The following is a 14828-nucleotide window of genomic DNA, read 5'->3' as shown; positions in this document are numbered from 1 at the left end:
CAGTATTTTTATTCTAAATGCATAGCATCCAAATAAACCCAAATAACACAGATAAACACACAAACATACACACACACACACACACACACACACGTGCATGCGCACACACACGCACGCACACGCACACACACGTCCATACACACCCCCAACATACACTTTCATAAATAACTGAACCAATACGAAACAATATGACTGTGTTCTGAGATGGCTGAATGTGTGTGATCATAATATATATGTGAATATATATTATGTGAATATAAATTCCCGCACTAGGTTTCTAAATGAAATATGAACGATCTATGAACTCTGTGGCCTCTAAATGGAGTTTACGTATCATGGGAAAACTGAATGGCTCCCTGTCTGCAGGCTAATTAGCCTAGAGAGCATTACATGAAAATGGGTATTCAAACTAGGTTTGAAGAAATACTTCAAGCTACTGTACCAGCTATGTTTGAAGCAAACTATAACAGCGCTAATTCTGCATATCTACGTTCCCTAAGGCCATTGATTAGTTTATTAAGTGATCATGTTTAATGATGACAGAAATGGTGATGGTGATGCAGATGACTGTGATGACGGTGATACCTGGTGGCTGCCCAAGTTAAGAGATCACTGCACCATGCCATTAATCCAAACGGTTATTATCACATGAGATGTATGGGGGTGGAGATGGATGTGAAAAAGACCACACGTGACAGGCAACACAAACCGTGCAACTCGCATAATCCCACACACACACACACACACACACTCATCAAGCACTTTCCCTGGCAGTGAGAGTAAAAGCCATATTTCACACATATGAGAAACACAGCTGTAAACAGCAATGTATTCAAGAGGCGCTCGTTTGCGGTAAGCTCAAAGCATCTGCACTTCCTGACTTTTCCCCCATATTTGGACCACAAACCCCCGTTGCCAGGCTACCTTGCGCTGCTCCTCCTTGGCCAGCGTCTGCTCCAACTGCTGCACCTGTTGGGCGGAGCTGTCGCACAGCTGGCTGTAGGTGGAGGTGAGCTCCTCCAGCTGGGCGTTCACCTGTGCACGCTCCTCTGGAGACAACCTGCAGGCAACAGAGACAACATGATGACTGGCTGTGTGTGTGTGCGTGTGTGTGTGTGTGTGTCTGTGTGTCTGTGTGTCTGTGTGTGTGTGTGTCTGTGTGTGTGTCTGTGTGTGTGTGTGTCTGTCTGTCTGTCTGTCTGTCTGTCTGTCTGTCTGTCTGTCTGTCTGTCTGTCTGTCTGTCTGTCTGTCTGTCTGTCTGTCTGTCTGTCTGTCTGTCTGTCTGTCTGTCTGTCTGTCTGTGTGAGTGTGTCTGTGTGTGTGTGTGTGTGTGTGTGTGTGTGTGTGTGTGTATGTGTGTGTATGTGTGTGCATGTGTGTGCGTGTGTGTGCGTGTGTGTGTCTGTGTGTGTCTGTGTGTGTCTGTGTGTGTCTGTGTGTGTGTGTGTGTGTGTATGTGTGTGTATGTATGTGTGTGTCTGTGTGTGTCTGTGTGTGTGTGTGTGTATGTGTGTGTATGTGTGTGTATGTGTGTGTCTGTGTGTGTGTATGTGTGTGTCTGTGTGTGTCTGTGTGAGAGAGTGAGTAAGTAAGTACGGGAACAAGTGTGAATATGGGAGATAATTTGGGTGAATATGTGCCTGCATGGGAGTATGTAAATGCAGTAAGAGTGTGGACCAGTGAGTCCCTGGGAGGCTTGTCTGTGAGCGTGTTTAGCGTTTACTGAGTGGACTTACATGCTGGCCTGTTTAGACAGGAGGAACACCTCAGTGTTCCGGATGGCCTCAGCCACCTCCTCCTTCTTGGCAGCGAGCTGCTCGTTGATGGCCTGCAGAGAAAGAAAATATAATTTATAAGGCATCATTCTACAAAAGAGGGGCACTTCCAGAAAGTCACTCCATCAGTGAAACGTGTAAATGAATGCAATGTGAGCTTTTCCATCATTTCATTCTGGTGACTGTGTCACAAACAGGTTAGCATCTGCAAAATCTATAAACTAAAATAGAATCTCTCGACATCTCAGCATCATCGTCGTACTGTACCTGTCGACACCGCCTGCATCCATTGAACTAAAGGTCACATCTCCATATCTCCTGCTGCACTCCGGGTGACTCTTACCTGCTGTGCTGCCAGTGATGATTTAGGGTCCTGGTCCTGTGACCTTTCAATGACTCGGGCTCGCTCCTGGATGCCTTTGACCAACCCCAGCAGCTCCGACACCCGCCCCACCCGCGCCTGCCGCTCCTCCTCCACCTCTTTCTGTGGGGAAACATTTTAGTGTGACACGGTTAAGAGCAATGTAGGAAGACTTAGTAGGTAACTCATTTCAACATTCTGCTCCACCTCTTTCTGCAGAGCACGCAGATGGAAGCGTTTTAGTGTGACACGGTTAAGAGCAATGTAGGAAGGCTACAACAAGTAACAATTAACAAAAAGACAGGTAAACAAGTAAAAAAACAAACAAACAGACTAACAAGAAACGTAAGACAAGACAATGCTGAAAAAGAGCTCAAAGCTCAGTCAAGTTTCCCTGAATAAAGAATGGTTGATGAATAAAGAATGGTTGATGAGGTAACTCATCTCCAACATCTTCTGACCAGCACTGCCATTTCAGTCCTCAGACACAAGCCCCTAGAGGGCGTAGTTTACACTGATTTAGAACAGCTAAGGGGCGTTGTTAGGCACGACACGCACGCGGATTACTATAGAACGAAATGCGGTCAAGGAGTATGTTTGTGCTGGATATTACAATGGCATCGAACGTGATTCAGCCAATAATCATCAAGGACCGGAACTATCCGTTTCAGAATTTGCAATCAAATATCAAAACTCAAAGTAATACATGTGTACGTTGTGGTCATGTCAATCTGAGAATTCAACTGCATTCCTACGTCGCTGTGGATCTGTTCATGTAATTAGCAACACAAGCTGCTGTGATCTCACCTCTTCCTCCTCCAGCCTCCTCAGGGCATCACTGATGTACTTCACATGTTGCGTTGTCAAGGTAACCAGGGCTGTGTAGCGTGTGCGGAGGTCCATGAACTGTAACAGCAAACGATAACGATGATGGCACACAAAACACACATACATACATACACAGGCCCAACAAGGTCAGTCCTCAGTCAGTCCTGACTATACTCTTATAACTTCCTCACCAGATGGACTCATTATACTACATACTTGTGGGCTAAAGTTAAAGTTGACAGGTATTTAGCACATGCTTTCATCCAAATCCACACAGACTCACAACGGCAGATCTGGCTGACAGATAGTCAGGCTCCACCATGCCCGTACAGTGTCATATATCTACTATATTCATAGTGTATAGTGTATATTCATTCACTCTATATACACTATATCTACACTACTTCAACCCTCTCTGGAGGTGTATTCAGGATTGCCTCTACATGGCTTGACACCGTGCGGTGACTACCAGGGTGCCACACAGCCTCACCTCCTGTGTGATGGTGTCTGACGAAGAGTGCATCCTCCTCCTCTTCACTGGAGTCTTCTGGGTCGACTCCACAAACGCTCTGAAGGTCATCAGCTGCAGCTCATAGTCCTGGTAGAGATACAGAGAAGTCAACTTCATTCCAGGCTCACAAAATTCATGTCCAATGCAATAATTCCTCTTCAAAGATTACAGCATAATACTCCTATACAGACTGTATCTACAGGTATGGTACAGAATAAACTACAGATACACTGGTACAGATGACAGGGACAATCATATTCAAATTATATACCTAAAGATACCTGTTCTTAATCAAATTTGCATTTTCATATGTGATGAATATGTGATCTATATGTGATGATCGGTCATAGAGAAGCAGACAATCAAAACATCATCTCCTTAGAGAGAGAACTTGCCTTGACAGCTGTGCAATATTGTTTAGAATGAGTTTGACACTCATCCAGTTTGGTCTGGTTCCTTTCTATCTCAGCCACCAGTGCCTGATGAGAGACAAGAAAAGAAACGTTCAGGTTATTATGAATGGCCACTCAGTCACACAAGCTGTGCAAATACATCAGACAGGGTGAATATGTGCCTCTGATTACCCATTACAAATCATCTTACAGGATTCATCTAATGGACAAACACAAAGAGGTATGTTCACAGTAAGAGATTAATGTATGTTTTGCTCTGTTTAGCTCATCACGCCATATGTCATAGTCATTCAATCTTTGCTTTTTACTCCAACTACAATAGCTGTAGTGAAATGTATAAATAAACCAAAACTAAAATAACAATAAAAAGCACAGCATTTTACAGTGGAAAGGGAGAGAGGTAATTAAATCAGTTACAAACTGACGTACAGTAGGAGGTTTGTAATTACAGATGTGAATTGACAGGAAAGTGGAGCATAATGAATTGGAACTGCTTATGCAGCCTGTGTGTATGTAATCATTTGGGCATGACTCATCAAAAGCAACACAGTATACCAGAGATATTTACACCCAAAAACCACTCGGCTCTCTTTCTGCTCCAGCACGCCTCGGTCAAAAGGACAAATCTTCCTGAGTAGCAGCAAAACCCCTCTAAACCTACTGACCGCAACAGAAGCAATGAGTCGAGTAAGACGGGTCAGTGGACCTTTTGGCCAAAACACGGTGTGAGCTACACATCCGCAGCCAAGACTTACCCAGCTCTGAACTTGGAATAAACACACAACACCTCTCTCCAAGTACACACGCCCCATACACTTCCCCAAGCACGCTTAGCGTAGAGGACTCAGCTCTCTGAGGACAGATCATCCATATACTGTACTGTACTTCTACACGTCCCCCAAGTTTCACTCACTCAGGCCATCCTGAACTCCTACTGCTCTGGGTCCATTTCCCAAAAACATAGTTGCTAACCTGTTAGAAATTCCAAAAAACCAACTCCTAGGCTAACTAAGTTAGGCTATCTAAGTTAGCAGCTATGGTTTTGGAAAATGTGGCCTTGACCAAAAGAGTGGTTCAGCCCTGCACATGCCCGGCCTCTCATCTCGGATTGGGTCCAGGCTACTACAGGAGCTCTCATGCCAGCAGCAATCTTGAGGCATCGGGGAGTGATGCTTACTAACGTTCGACACGCGCAGCTATCTAGCTGGCATCCGTTAGGCTACATTATGCACTAGTCAGTGTCCTTACCGTCTGCTGGGCGAGCTGCTCCGAGAGGGCCTTGCTGTCGGTCTGTCCCGGGTGCGTGTTCTCCTGGCGCTCGGTGGTCTCCTCTATCCAGCGGATCAGAGACGAGTGGCTCTCCCTGTACTGCTGCAGCGCAGAGCCCAGCGCCTCCAGCTCCACTTGCCTGAGACACACACAGTGCGGTACACAACAGATGGGCCACAAGGTTAACAGGGTTACACTGTTGGACTGTGAAGCTAATCACAGAGCTCACTTAGAGATGCACAACGTTTGCATGCCTGATGTCCCGCATTAATCAATGCAAACTAATGTGAAACTAATTGCACTAATAGCAACATTTAGAATGGCACACATATGGCACATATGGCATCTAGGTTAGCATGCTACAGCTAACAAGATGCAGTAGCAACAATGGCCACATGCTTTAGAAATTGTTTTGTACACTTATACAAATTGCTTTGTATACTTATAAAATGTCTATTTATATAAGCTGATGCTTTGCCCCTACCCTTGGGGCTAGGACAAATAACATTCATTCATTCATTCATTCATTCATTCATTCATTCATTCATTCATTCATTCATTCATTCATTCAGTCATTCAGTCATTCAGTGCCGAGTTGTCTCCATGTCCTCCCCTCATCTTTGCTCACCGTGTCTCGATCTGTCTGCGGACGCCGGTCCACCTCTCGCTCAGCTGACCGGCTCTTTCCTGGCAGCGTTCCAGCTCGGGGCTGCGGTCAGGGTGCAGCTGGCTGAGCTGGTGTCCGGCCTCGCGGGCTCGCTGGACCTCGCTGCTTAGCGCCTCGAACACCGGCTCCTGCTCGGTCAACTCCTTCTGCCAGCCCTGGAGGAGGAGGAGAGACAAGGGGTGAGGAGGAGGAGCAGTACACACACATAATTCATAGGGACTCTGACTAGGAGAGATTAGTGATTGTGTGTGTGTGTGTGTGTGTGTGTGTGTGTGTGTGTGAGAGAGAGAGTGTGTATGAGAGAGAGAGAGAGACAGAGAGAGAGAGAGAGATAGAGAGAGAGAGAGAGAGAGTGTGTGTGTGTGTGTGTGTGTGTGTGTGTGTGTGTGCACGCGTGCTTGTGGGTGTACGTTATCAGCATGTGTGTGTTAGCGTTCCTCACCTGTAGCTGCTCCCTCAGTGTCTGTATGGCCTGTGTGTCTGCAGGTACAGAGTCCTCCTCACTCAGCCGACTCTCGTGCTTCCTGACCAGAGACTCTGCTGTCTGCAGACTACGCATCAACACATCCACCGTCTTCAGCCTGACCACACACACGCAATAAGACAACAAGAGATATAGATTAGGAGTCAGGGAGATGAAGAGAATATGAAAGACAGGCAGGAAAAGGACAAATATTTATAAGCAGTGAAAACATGAAAACAAGAGATCAAACCTATGTTCCCTACATTACAATACATTTAGTAGACACTTTTTTCGTCCAAAGTGATTTACATGTAAACTATATTACAATGACATCGTCACAACTTGGGGTTAAGTGCGGAACAACTCTCTTTCAAAAAAAGGGAGAAAGCCGGGAATTGAAAAATGTTCAGGCTACTGCATGCTAGCCCAGGTCCACTACACTACCACTGCCCCATGTATTCTAGTGTAGTGTGTGAGGAGAAAGAGAGATGGCAAGCTGGAGATAGAAAGAGGAGGAGGAGGAGGAGGAGGAGAATATGTGGGGAGTGCATATACAGATTAGAAAAGCCAGGAAAAGAACAAACATTTATAAACAGTAAAAACATGATATCAAGCCTATGTATTCTAGTGTAGTGTGTGAGGAGAAAGGAAGAGGGCGAGCTGAAGACAGTGAGAGGAAGAGAGGAAGAGGAGAATGATGATGATAATAAGTGGGGAGTGCCGTGGTGACTGACTTCTGCAGGTAGACGGAGGAGAGCGAGTGGAGCCGGTCGATCTGCTCCACGGCCAGGTTGAGCTCGGAGCGCAGGATGGGGACGGACGACGAGGACGGCTTCTCCTCGAAGAAGCTCACGCAGCGCCGGGACACGTCGCCCAGGTTGGTGCGCAGACCGGATAGATCCTGCTGCAGCTTCTAGCAACACACACACACACATGCTTAAACACTGCATCACCAGCGGACACACATGTTGTTCATACACAAGGGAAAAATGCTACAGTTATTGTGACTGTAATGTCACAAAACAAAAGTCACACAATGACTATCCAAGCTACGATGGAACGTGGAGTATAATTAAATGCATTAAAAATAAAGCTATAACCATTACAAATGAATATAAGCTCAATGGCACCTGTTAAAGGGATATTCCGCCATTTTTGGAAATACGCTCATTTTCCACCTCCCCTCGAGCAAAACAATCGATATTTACCTTGTTCCCGTTCATCCAGCCATTCTGTGAGTCTGGCGATACAACTTTTAGCTTCAGCCTAGCATAGATCACTGAATCGGATTAGACCATTAGCTTCTTGCCTGCTAGCTTCATGTTTAAAAGTGACTACGATTTCTGGTAATTTTCCCATTTAAAACGTGTCTCCTCTCAAGTTAGAAAGTGCAATAAGACCAACTGAAAATGAAACCTGGCGTTTTTCTAGGCTGATTTGACATGGAACTACACTCTCATCTGGCGTAATAATCAAGGCAACTTGCAAACGTACCATAGGCGCAGTGATATCGTACGCAGCATTTGAAAATAGTCCCCATAGACAACAAGCAGTAGTAGTGCCAGTAGCTGCAAGTTGCCTTGATTATTACGCCAGATGAGAGTGTAGTTCCATGTCAAATCAGCCTAGAAAAACGCCAGGTTTCATTTTCAGTTGGTCTTATTGCACTTTCTAACTTGAGAGGAGACACGTTTTAAATGGGAAAATTACCAGAAATCTTAGTCACTTTTAAACATGAAGCTAGCAGGCGAGAAGCTAATGGTCTAATCCGATTCAATGATCTATGCTAGGCTGAAGCTAAAAGTTGTATCGCCAGACTCACAGAATCGCTGGATGAACGGGAGCAAGGTAAATATCGATTGTTTTGCTCGAGGGAAGGTGGAAAATGAGCGTATTTCCACAAATGGCGGAATATCCCTTTAACACTGAGTATCCTTATTAAATACATATTACAGCAGGGTTACAAGCCAACTCAATTTCAGCTATGTCAGCTTTTTGGTTTCTGGTATTTTCTGTGGCAATCAATTTCAATTTAAAACTTAACTGTTTTTTTAGATCTCTGCTCAATTCAGCTTAAAATTGGGTTTTGATAAATATCAGATTTTCAGAGAGTCTTTGATGAGACACATTAAGGATGTCATTGCTGTTTTCCTCCAGCAGGGGGAAGAGTGGAGCAGAACTAACCTCCTGCTCTGCGATCTGGACCGTGTTGTCCGCCACATCCCCACTCAGGTTGCTAGGGGGCGGGCTCTGCATGCCACGCATCAGCCTCTGCTCCGCCTCCTCCAGGTGAGACTTGATGCTCTGCAGCTCCGACAGGTAGGAGCGGGAAATGGACTCATCCTTCTCAACTGAGACAGGAGAGAGAGAGAGAAAGAGAGAGAGAGACCGAGAGAAAGGCAGAGAGAAAGAGAGAGAGAAAGACAGAGAAAGAGATGAAACAGGAACAGCAATATAAATAGGAGAGGAGAGGAAAATAAACAGAGAAACCCAGTGATTGTTTATAAAAATGAATGGGGAAAACTCTAAACCAAATGACGGATCAAAAGAGGGGGATATCTGTCTGGCCCGGCCTGTCCACATACCTGTCTCCATAGAGACAAACAGTGATTGGCAGTGTTTCCTGCAGTCGTCCACCTCCCTCTCGAGCTCCCGCCTCTCTGCAGGGGTGAAAAGCGTGCTCTCCTTGCTGTCGGACAGGAAGTCTCCCAGGTGAGCGTCCAGGTTGTCCAAGGGCTGCTGCCGCTCTGCTGGGGATAGCGAGCGCACCTGAGGGGACCATGGCACGTGGTGAGACAAGGTGTAAGAAGTGTGTGTGTGTGTGTGTGTGTGTGTGTGTGTGTGTGTACAACAATGCAGTACAGCAACAATTCCATGTCACTTTCTACATAATGAAATTTGAGCCAGGGCAAGATTCAGACCAAACAGTCACCACTCCAACTGCCTGGCTTTACTTAACAGGCATAGTAACAGGCATGGGAACCGTGGTTCTGTTATTGGCCTACTCCTCCTTATGTTATTTCCCATTTAGTCATATGATTTGTCATCATGGTAGATTTATGCAGATGATATGGAAATTCATGTTAAATGATGATCAGGGAGGAAAAGGGAGAAAGAGCTTGGGAGGAGGGAAAAGAAAGACAGTGTGCATCTCTCACCGTGTCCAGGTTCCATGAGGAGATGTTCCTGATGTCCTTCTGCAGGTAGTGCCAGGAGACCACACTCTTCATGTTGACATGCAGCTGATGCCACAGAGACATCACATTCTGGTACAGCTGCTCCATACTGAGGGGAGAGAATGGGGTTCAGCCTTTAGTCAGTGTGTGTGTGTGTGTGTGTGTGTGTGTGTCTGGATACATTCAAGCACTGTATGTGTATGCACTCTGCATGCATGTGTGTCATTTAGCAGTCATGTGTGATCTCCAGAATGTAAACAAGTTATTAGAAAAATGTATGTATGTGTTTCTGTACTTGTGCCTCAGTGTGTGTGTGTATGTGTGTTTGTGCGCGTTTGTGTGTGTGTGTGTGTGTTTGTGCGCGTTTGTGTGTGTGTGTGTGTGTGTGTTTGCGCGTGTGTGTGTGTGTGTGTGTGTGTGTGTGTTTGTGTGTGTGTGTGTGTGTGTGTAGTTACCGGCCCGCAGTGTCGATGGCCTCCTGGTTGAGTGGTGGGACGGTGAAACACACAGACGGCACCATGGCTTCATTTCCACTGGGGCTGATGACCTTCCACTTGGTACGCTGGGAGTTGTCCTCCAACACACACTCCTCTCCCTTTGAAATGGTGATCTAAAGACACACACACACACACACACACCACACACATACACAGGATAGACAAGGAGAAAAAGGACAGAGAGACAAAGGACAGAAATGGTGAGACAGAAGAAAAATGATGGAGGGAAGACAGAGAGAAAGAGGGGGTGAATGGTCAGAGAGGAGAGGGAAGGGGAGAGAGGTTTTGAGAATTTGAGTTACACAGTGCAAAGTTAAACACGTGAATGATGCAAATGAAATGGTTTTGTGTTACCGACTGATGGAGAGTCAAACGATAAAGTGTTAATGCTGATGGCCATTAATGAAATATTACAACATAAAAGATGGAGTGACTGCGCTGGCTTCATGACTTTCAAAGCCGGCTGCACTCAGAAGTTATAAACTCACGTTCAACTTCCAGAGTGGCCCAAGCTGCTCTATGGGTGCCATTTTTAAAAAGTCAACTCAAAACCCAACGCCCACCCAACCAGAAAAAAAAAACAAAAACAAACAAAACAAAACAAAAAACACAACTCATACCCCAGTCATACCTATAAAATAAAAAAAATCAGATTAGTTATGACATCTGTAAGAGGGGTTTAGTAAGAGTCTATATGCCCCCTTTACCGTCAGCCTTCCCCCTTGCACATTCGCCATGTACGCCACCACACAGAGAGCTCAGTAATGCCACCTATCAGGTGCCAAGCAGAGATGGACACACTGACAAAAAAACAAATCGCTATGAAGGGATGAGTGCTAGCACTACGCTTGGCGGCTTCACCCCCTGGTCAAAGCAGCAGCAGCACCCAGGTAGCGGGTAGTGCCCGCTGGTGGCATAGCGTTGGCAGTGTTGAGATGGACAGTGGGGAGAGGAGGAGGAAGAGGAGGAGGAGGAGGAAGAGGAGGAGACGGTCAGCTGTAGTACCTGAACACTGGCCTGTTCAACCCCACGAACACACACGCGAACACACATCCACACACACGCACACACCACAAAACAAAGGGAGGGAGGAACAGGGGAGGAAGAGAGAGGGTGGAGGAGGGGTGGGGTAAAGAGAGAGGGAAGGAGTGGGGGAGGAAGGGGAGAGGAGGGAAAGAGAGATTATTGTTGGCCACTGTTTAGAACCTACATGTTTGTGGTGATGTGACAACAAGAGAACATGTGGTGAAGGGGCCCAAAACTGGCATGAAGATATGAAGATATGAAGTCATGAAGCGTGTGTGTGTGTGTGTGTGTGTGTGTGTGTGTGTGTGTGTGTGTGTGTGTGTGTCTGTGTACACGTGCATATATACAAGAGACCTAAGACCTAAATGCTGTCCTACTTATTAAGTAGGCTGTGTACAATACCATCCACACCATGGAAAATATGAGGACAAAATTAGCCCAAGATATTTTCCGTTCACAACTCCATTGTTCTACAGTGTGTACTCTCAGGACTGCCAGTAACTTTCTCACAACAACATCAACACATTGTGAGAAGAGTGTGGAGAGCAATGATGAGACTCAAACTAGCAAACCTGAATGCTGAACCCAGGCCCTCCACTGGCCCACAATGCACTGCTCTTGCCTCTATGGATAGACAGGAAGGAGGTGCTCTGGTGCAGAAATAGCTCTCATCACAAAGGCACCTCCACCACCCCTGAGAGGCAGAGTGCAAACACAGCCTGCTGATACTTCTCTAAGTGTGCCAGAGGAGAGATATATATAATTTATAGCTTTTAGCCTCTCCGGTGGCATCGGGCCGCTTTTGACCGCCACTGAAAGCCTTCACACGCTCACATGAGCGAGAGGTGAGAGGGGCAGAGAGCTGCGGATGCGCTCTCCTTTTTTATTAATTGATACGGCGAAGGACAGGTATGTGTATTTTGGAGTATGCTTATGGTGAAGCAGCCATAATAAAACAGATCAAAATGACAAAACTGTGTCGCCTTAAAAGCTAAGAGAGAAAGTCAGCACTTTTAACTGAGAATAACTGAGCACGGGGTGGTCATTACATGACTATGTGCCTGACTGACCTGCAGAACCCCATCAAAGAGGACTACATTATTTCTGGATTTCATTGGCTAGGTGTGTGGTCTGTCAGAGGCCGTGGGTAAGCAGTCAGCCAATGAGCGGAGTGTAGACCGTGTGTGTGTGGGAGGGCAGGAGAGGAAGGTGCAAGAGAGACTGGGGAGGTGGGGTGAAATGGGGCACGGGTGTGTACAACAGGAGGTACAGTATACAACTTTGTATGTTTGAGAGTCTGTGTGCATGTACAGTATGCAGCTTTTTTGTCAAGGTCTGGGAAATATAACATGGTTTCTAAAATAAATAAACATGTAAATCTAAAATGCTAACTAATACCAAATCTCTATCTCAGAATGGCATGGCTTGTGGACTGCTCCAGGTCAGCAGTGGAGTGTGCCTATCCTATCCTTTGGTACATCATGTGGATGGACAGGTCTGTGGGCACCGCACTACGATGCACTATGGGTGGAAGACCAGCTGGATTGTAAATGCAGTGAGAACTGTTCTGAAGAGAAACCCTGGATCCAGCATTTATGTTTGTTTATGTCAGTTTGACTAGTATGGCCCTCCCACATATACTTGTGGACCAAGTATGGCCCCTTCTTGGTAATGGCATTCCCTCATGGTGGCATCCTTTTTCAAACAGGATAATGCACCTCGCCTAACTGCGCTCAGGAATGACTCGGGAAACGTGACCAGCAATGTGCTACCCTGGCTTCCAGTCCTCCTGATTCCAATCCAATCGAGCAGGTGCAGGATATGAAGGAACAACAACAAGTCCGACCCATGACCGGCCGCTCCACCACACAACTTACAGGACTTAAAGGATCGGCTGCTCTGGTCTAAGTGCCAGGTACCACAGGGTGCCTCTGGGCTCTTTACTGCACAGTTGTTTTGAAGTATATCAGGCAGGTGGTCATTATGCTTTGGCTCATCAGAGTAGGTATGCTTATGTGTGGACAGGTGTGAAAAACATGAAGTTGGTGCAAAGTGTGTGTGACAATAAGTGTGTGTGTGAGTGTGAACTTGTAGGTGTGCGGGTGAAAGTGGGTGTATGTGAGCTCTGTGACTTGTCTCACCTCGATCTGCCGGTAGTCACAGATGGCTCGGATGGGTGTGGTTGTTCCCAGGGTTCCCTCTGATCCACGGGGGCGGAGCTGCACCACTGCCTTGGCCCTGCCCACTAGGCTGGCCACTGAGCTGCGGTACTCAATCAGCTGCTCCTTCTCCTCCTGTCGGACACAGCCATTGGTGCAGAGCATGTCAATAACAGTGTACAGTACACACCCAGCATTCATCAGCCATCACACAATTCCTGGGTGAATTGTCTCAAAGAATGACGCAATTCCATGGCAAGTCCCCTAAATAAACATATTACAGTAAAAATACATATGTCACATAACAAAAATGTTTTTCTCAGCTCATACTACAATCATATCAATGCCTGTCCACCAGTTTGGGACTAACAAAAAATGATGCAAGTCACTCTATTCTGTCTATTAATATCTCCTCTGTGTGCTATGGATGGAGACAACCTTCAGCATTAGCATTCTATCCTGTCAGCAATGTCTAGCTGAGCGAATAAACCACCCAGCCTTTCTAGCAACTGTTAGCATATAGCTTCTCTTACTGTTAACATAGCTTCTCCTAATGTTAGCATAGCTTCTATGCAAGACACCGCTAATGGACTGAGGCGCCACTGTGAGTGCTGTGAAATTATGTTTCCTCTGCTACCCCTCCTAAGACACAGGGTTCATTAAGGCCACATCAGCACCGCCCTGGCAGAGGAAAAAGTGCTTGAGGGAGATTGAGCAGCGCTAATAGTATTATCTCCTGGATCTGAGATTGACCAGCGGCATTAAGAATTAGCGTTAGGCTAAGGAATGGTGTTGCTGAGACTGTGAGTCACAGGAGAAAAAGGGAGAGGAAGACAGAGGGATCGTGAAAGAGAAGAACGCAGACGACCAAGAGAGAGAAAGAGATATCCCCTAAATGCATTGCGATGGATTGAAAGGCAGTTGATTAAATGAAAATAAAGAAACCAAACATTAGTAGTGGCGCTCAGACTCTAATCAGCACATTAAATCTAGCCTGGATGTGGTGTGTGTGTGTGTGTGCGTGTGTGTGCGTGCATGTGTGCGTGTGTGCGTGTGTGCGTGTGAGTATCTCTTGTAAATCCCTGCCTAACGTGGAATGAAGGGCTACATCCATGAAATGGGATGATCGGGCAAATGCCATCTTGGCCTGCACACCTCCTGAACCTGTAAACCTGTCCTTACCCAACCCTGTTATATCTCTTACAGTCAAATTGATATTTCACCACCGGGGGGCTCCTTGAGAAATCTAAGCTGAACGTTTTTTTTTTTTCATTTCTGGTGCTCCGGCTTCGTTCATTTAATGTTTGGTAGTGGCTCACTGTTGCTGTCCATAAATGTTTAGTTTATTACACTGCAGTGAAAGAGGAACCAGCATGCCAACAGACCTGTGTGTGTGTGTGTGTGTGTGTGTGTGTGTGTGTGTGTGTGTGTGTGTGTGTGTGTGTGTGTGTTTATACTGCAGTGCGGCTGGCTCTGCATAGCCAAAGAGCATGCCCAGTTCTCAGGCACTCTGTGCCACTCTTTTCAAACTGTGCCATCTGCTGTGAGCTACACTGGTATGACAGGAGATGCTCTAGCCACAGCAGAAAAAAAACAGGTGAGGCATCACCCGAGTGATTAGGCATCTGTGTTTCTTTAACCAAACATATCTTGCCTCCACATTGGCAAGGAAAAATGATATG

General features: G+C 46.2%; 1 protein-coding gene across 15 annotated transcripts in view; it reads right to left on the bottom strand.

Annotated features, from left to right (window-relative positions):
* The window catches only part of macf1a (microtubule actin crosslinking factor 1a), a 198338-nt gene that overhangs the window by 95525 nt on the left and 87985 nt on the right, over positions 1-14828 (bottom strand). For 14 of the 15 annotated variants that reach the window (XM_062530273.1, XM_062530276.1, XM_062530275.1 and 11 more), the window contains 15 exons: positions 13129-13281; positions 9920-10074; positions 9447-9573; positions 8874-9057; positions 8473-8639; positions 7023-7201; positions 6268-6406; positions 5787-5980; positions 5138-5297; positions 3872-3955; positions 3456-3563; positions 2945-3043; positions 2120-2260; positions 1738-1829; positions 925-1060 (listed from right to left, as the gene is read on the bottom strand). In XM_062530273.1, coding sequence (XP_062386257.1) covers positions 925-1060; positions 1738-1829; positions 2120-2260; positions 2945-3043; positions 3456-3563; positions 3872-3955; positions 5138-5297; positions 5787-5980; positions 6268-6406; positions 7023-7201; positions 8473-8639; positions 8874-9057; positions 9447-9573; positions 9920-10074; positions 13129-13281 — 2118 coding nt within the window. The remainder of the gene's footprint in view (positions 1-924; positions 1061-1737; positions 1830-2119; positions 2261-2944; positions 3044-3455; positions 3564-3871; positions 3956-5137; positions 5298-5786; positions 5981-6267; positions 6407-7022; positions 7202-8472; positions 8640-8873; positions 9058-9446; positions 9574-9919; positions 10075-13128; positions 13282-14828) is intronic. The other variant, XM_062530271.1, reaches the window with a different exon arrangement.

The sequence above is a fragment of the Sardina pilchardus genome, chromosome 24 (genome assembly GCF_963854185.1).
Source record: "Sardina pilchardus chromosome 24, fSarPil1.1, whole genome shotgun sequence".
NCBI lineage: Eukaryota > Metazoa > Chordata > Actinopteri > Clupeiformes > Clupeidae > Sardina > Sardina pilchardus.
This window is presented reverse-complemented; position numbering and strand designations above follow the sequence as displayed.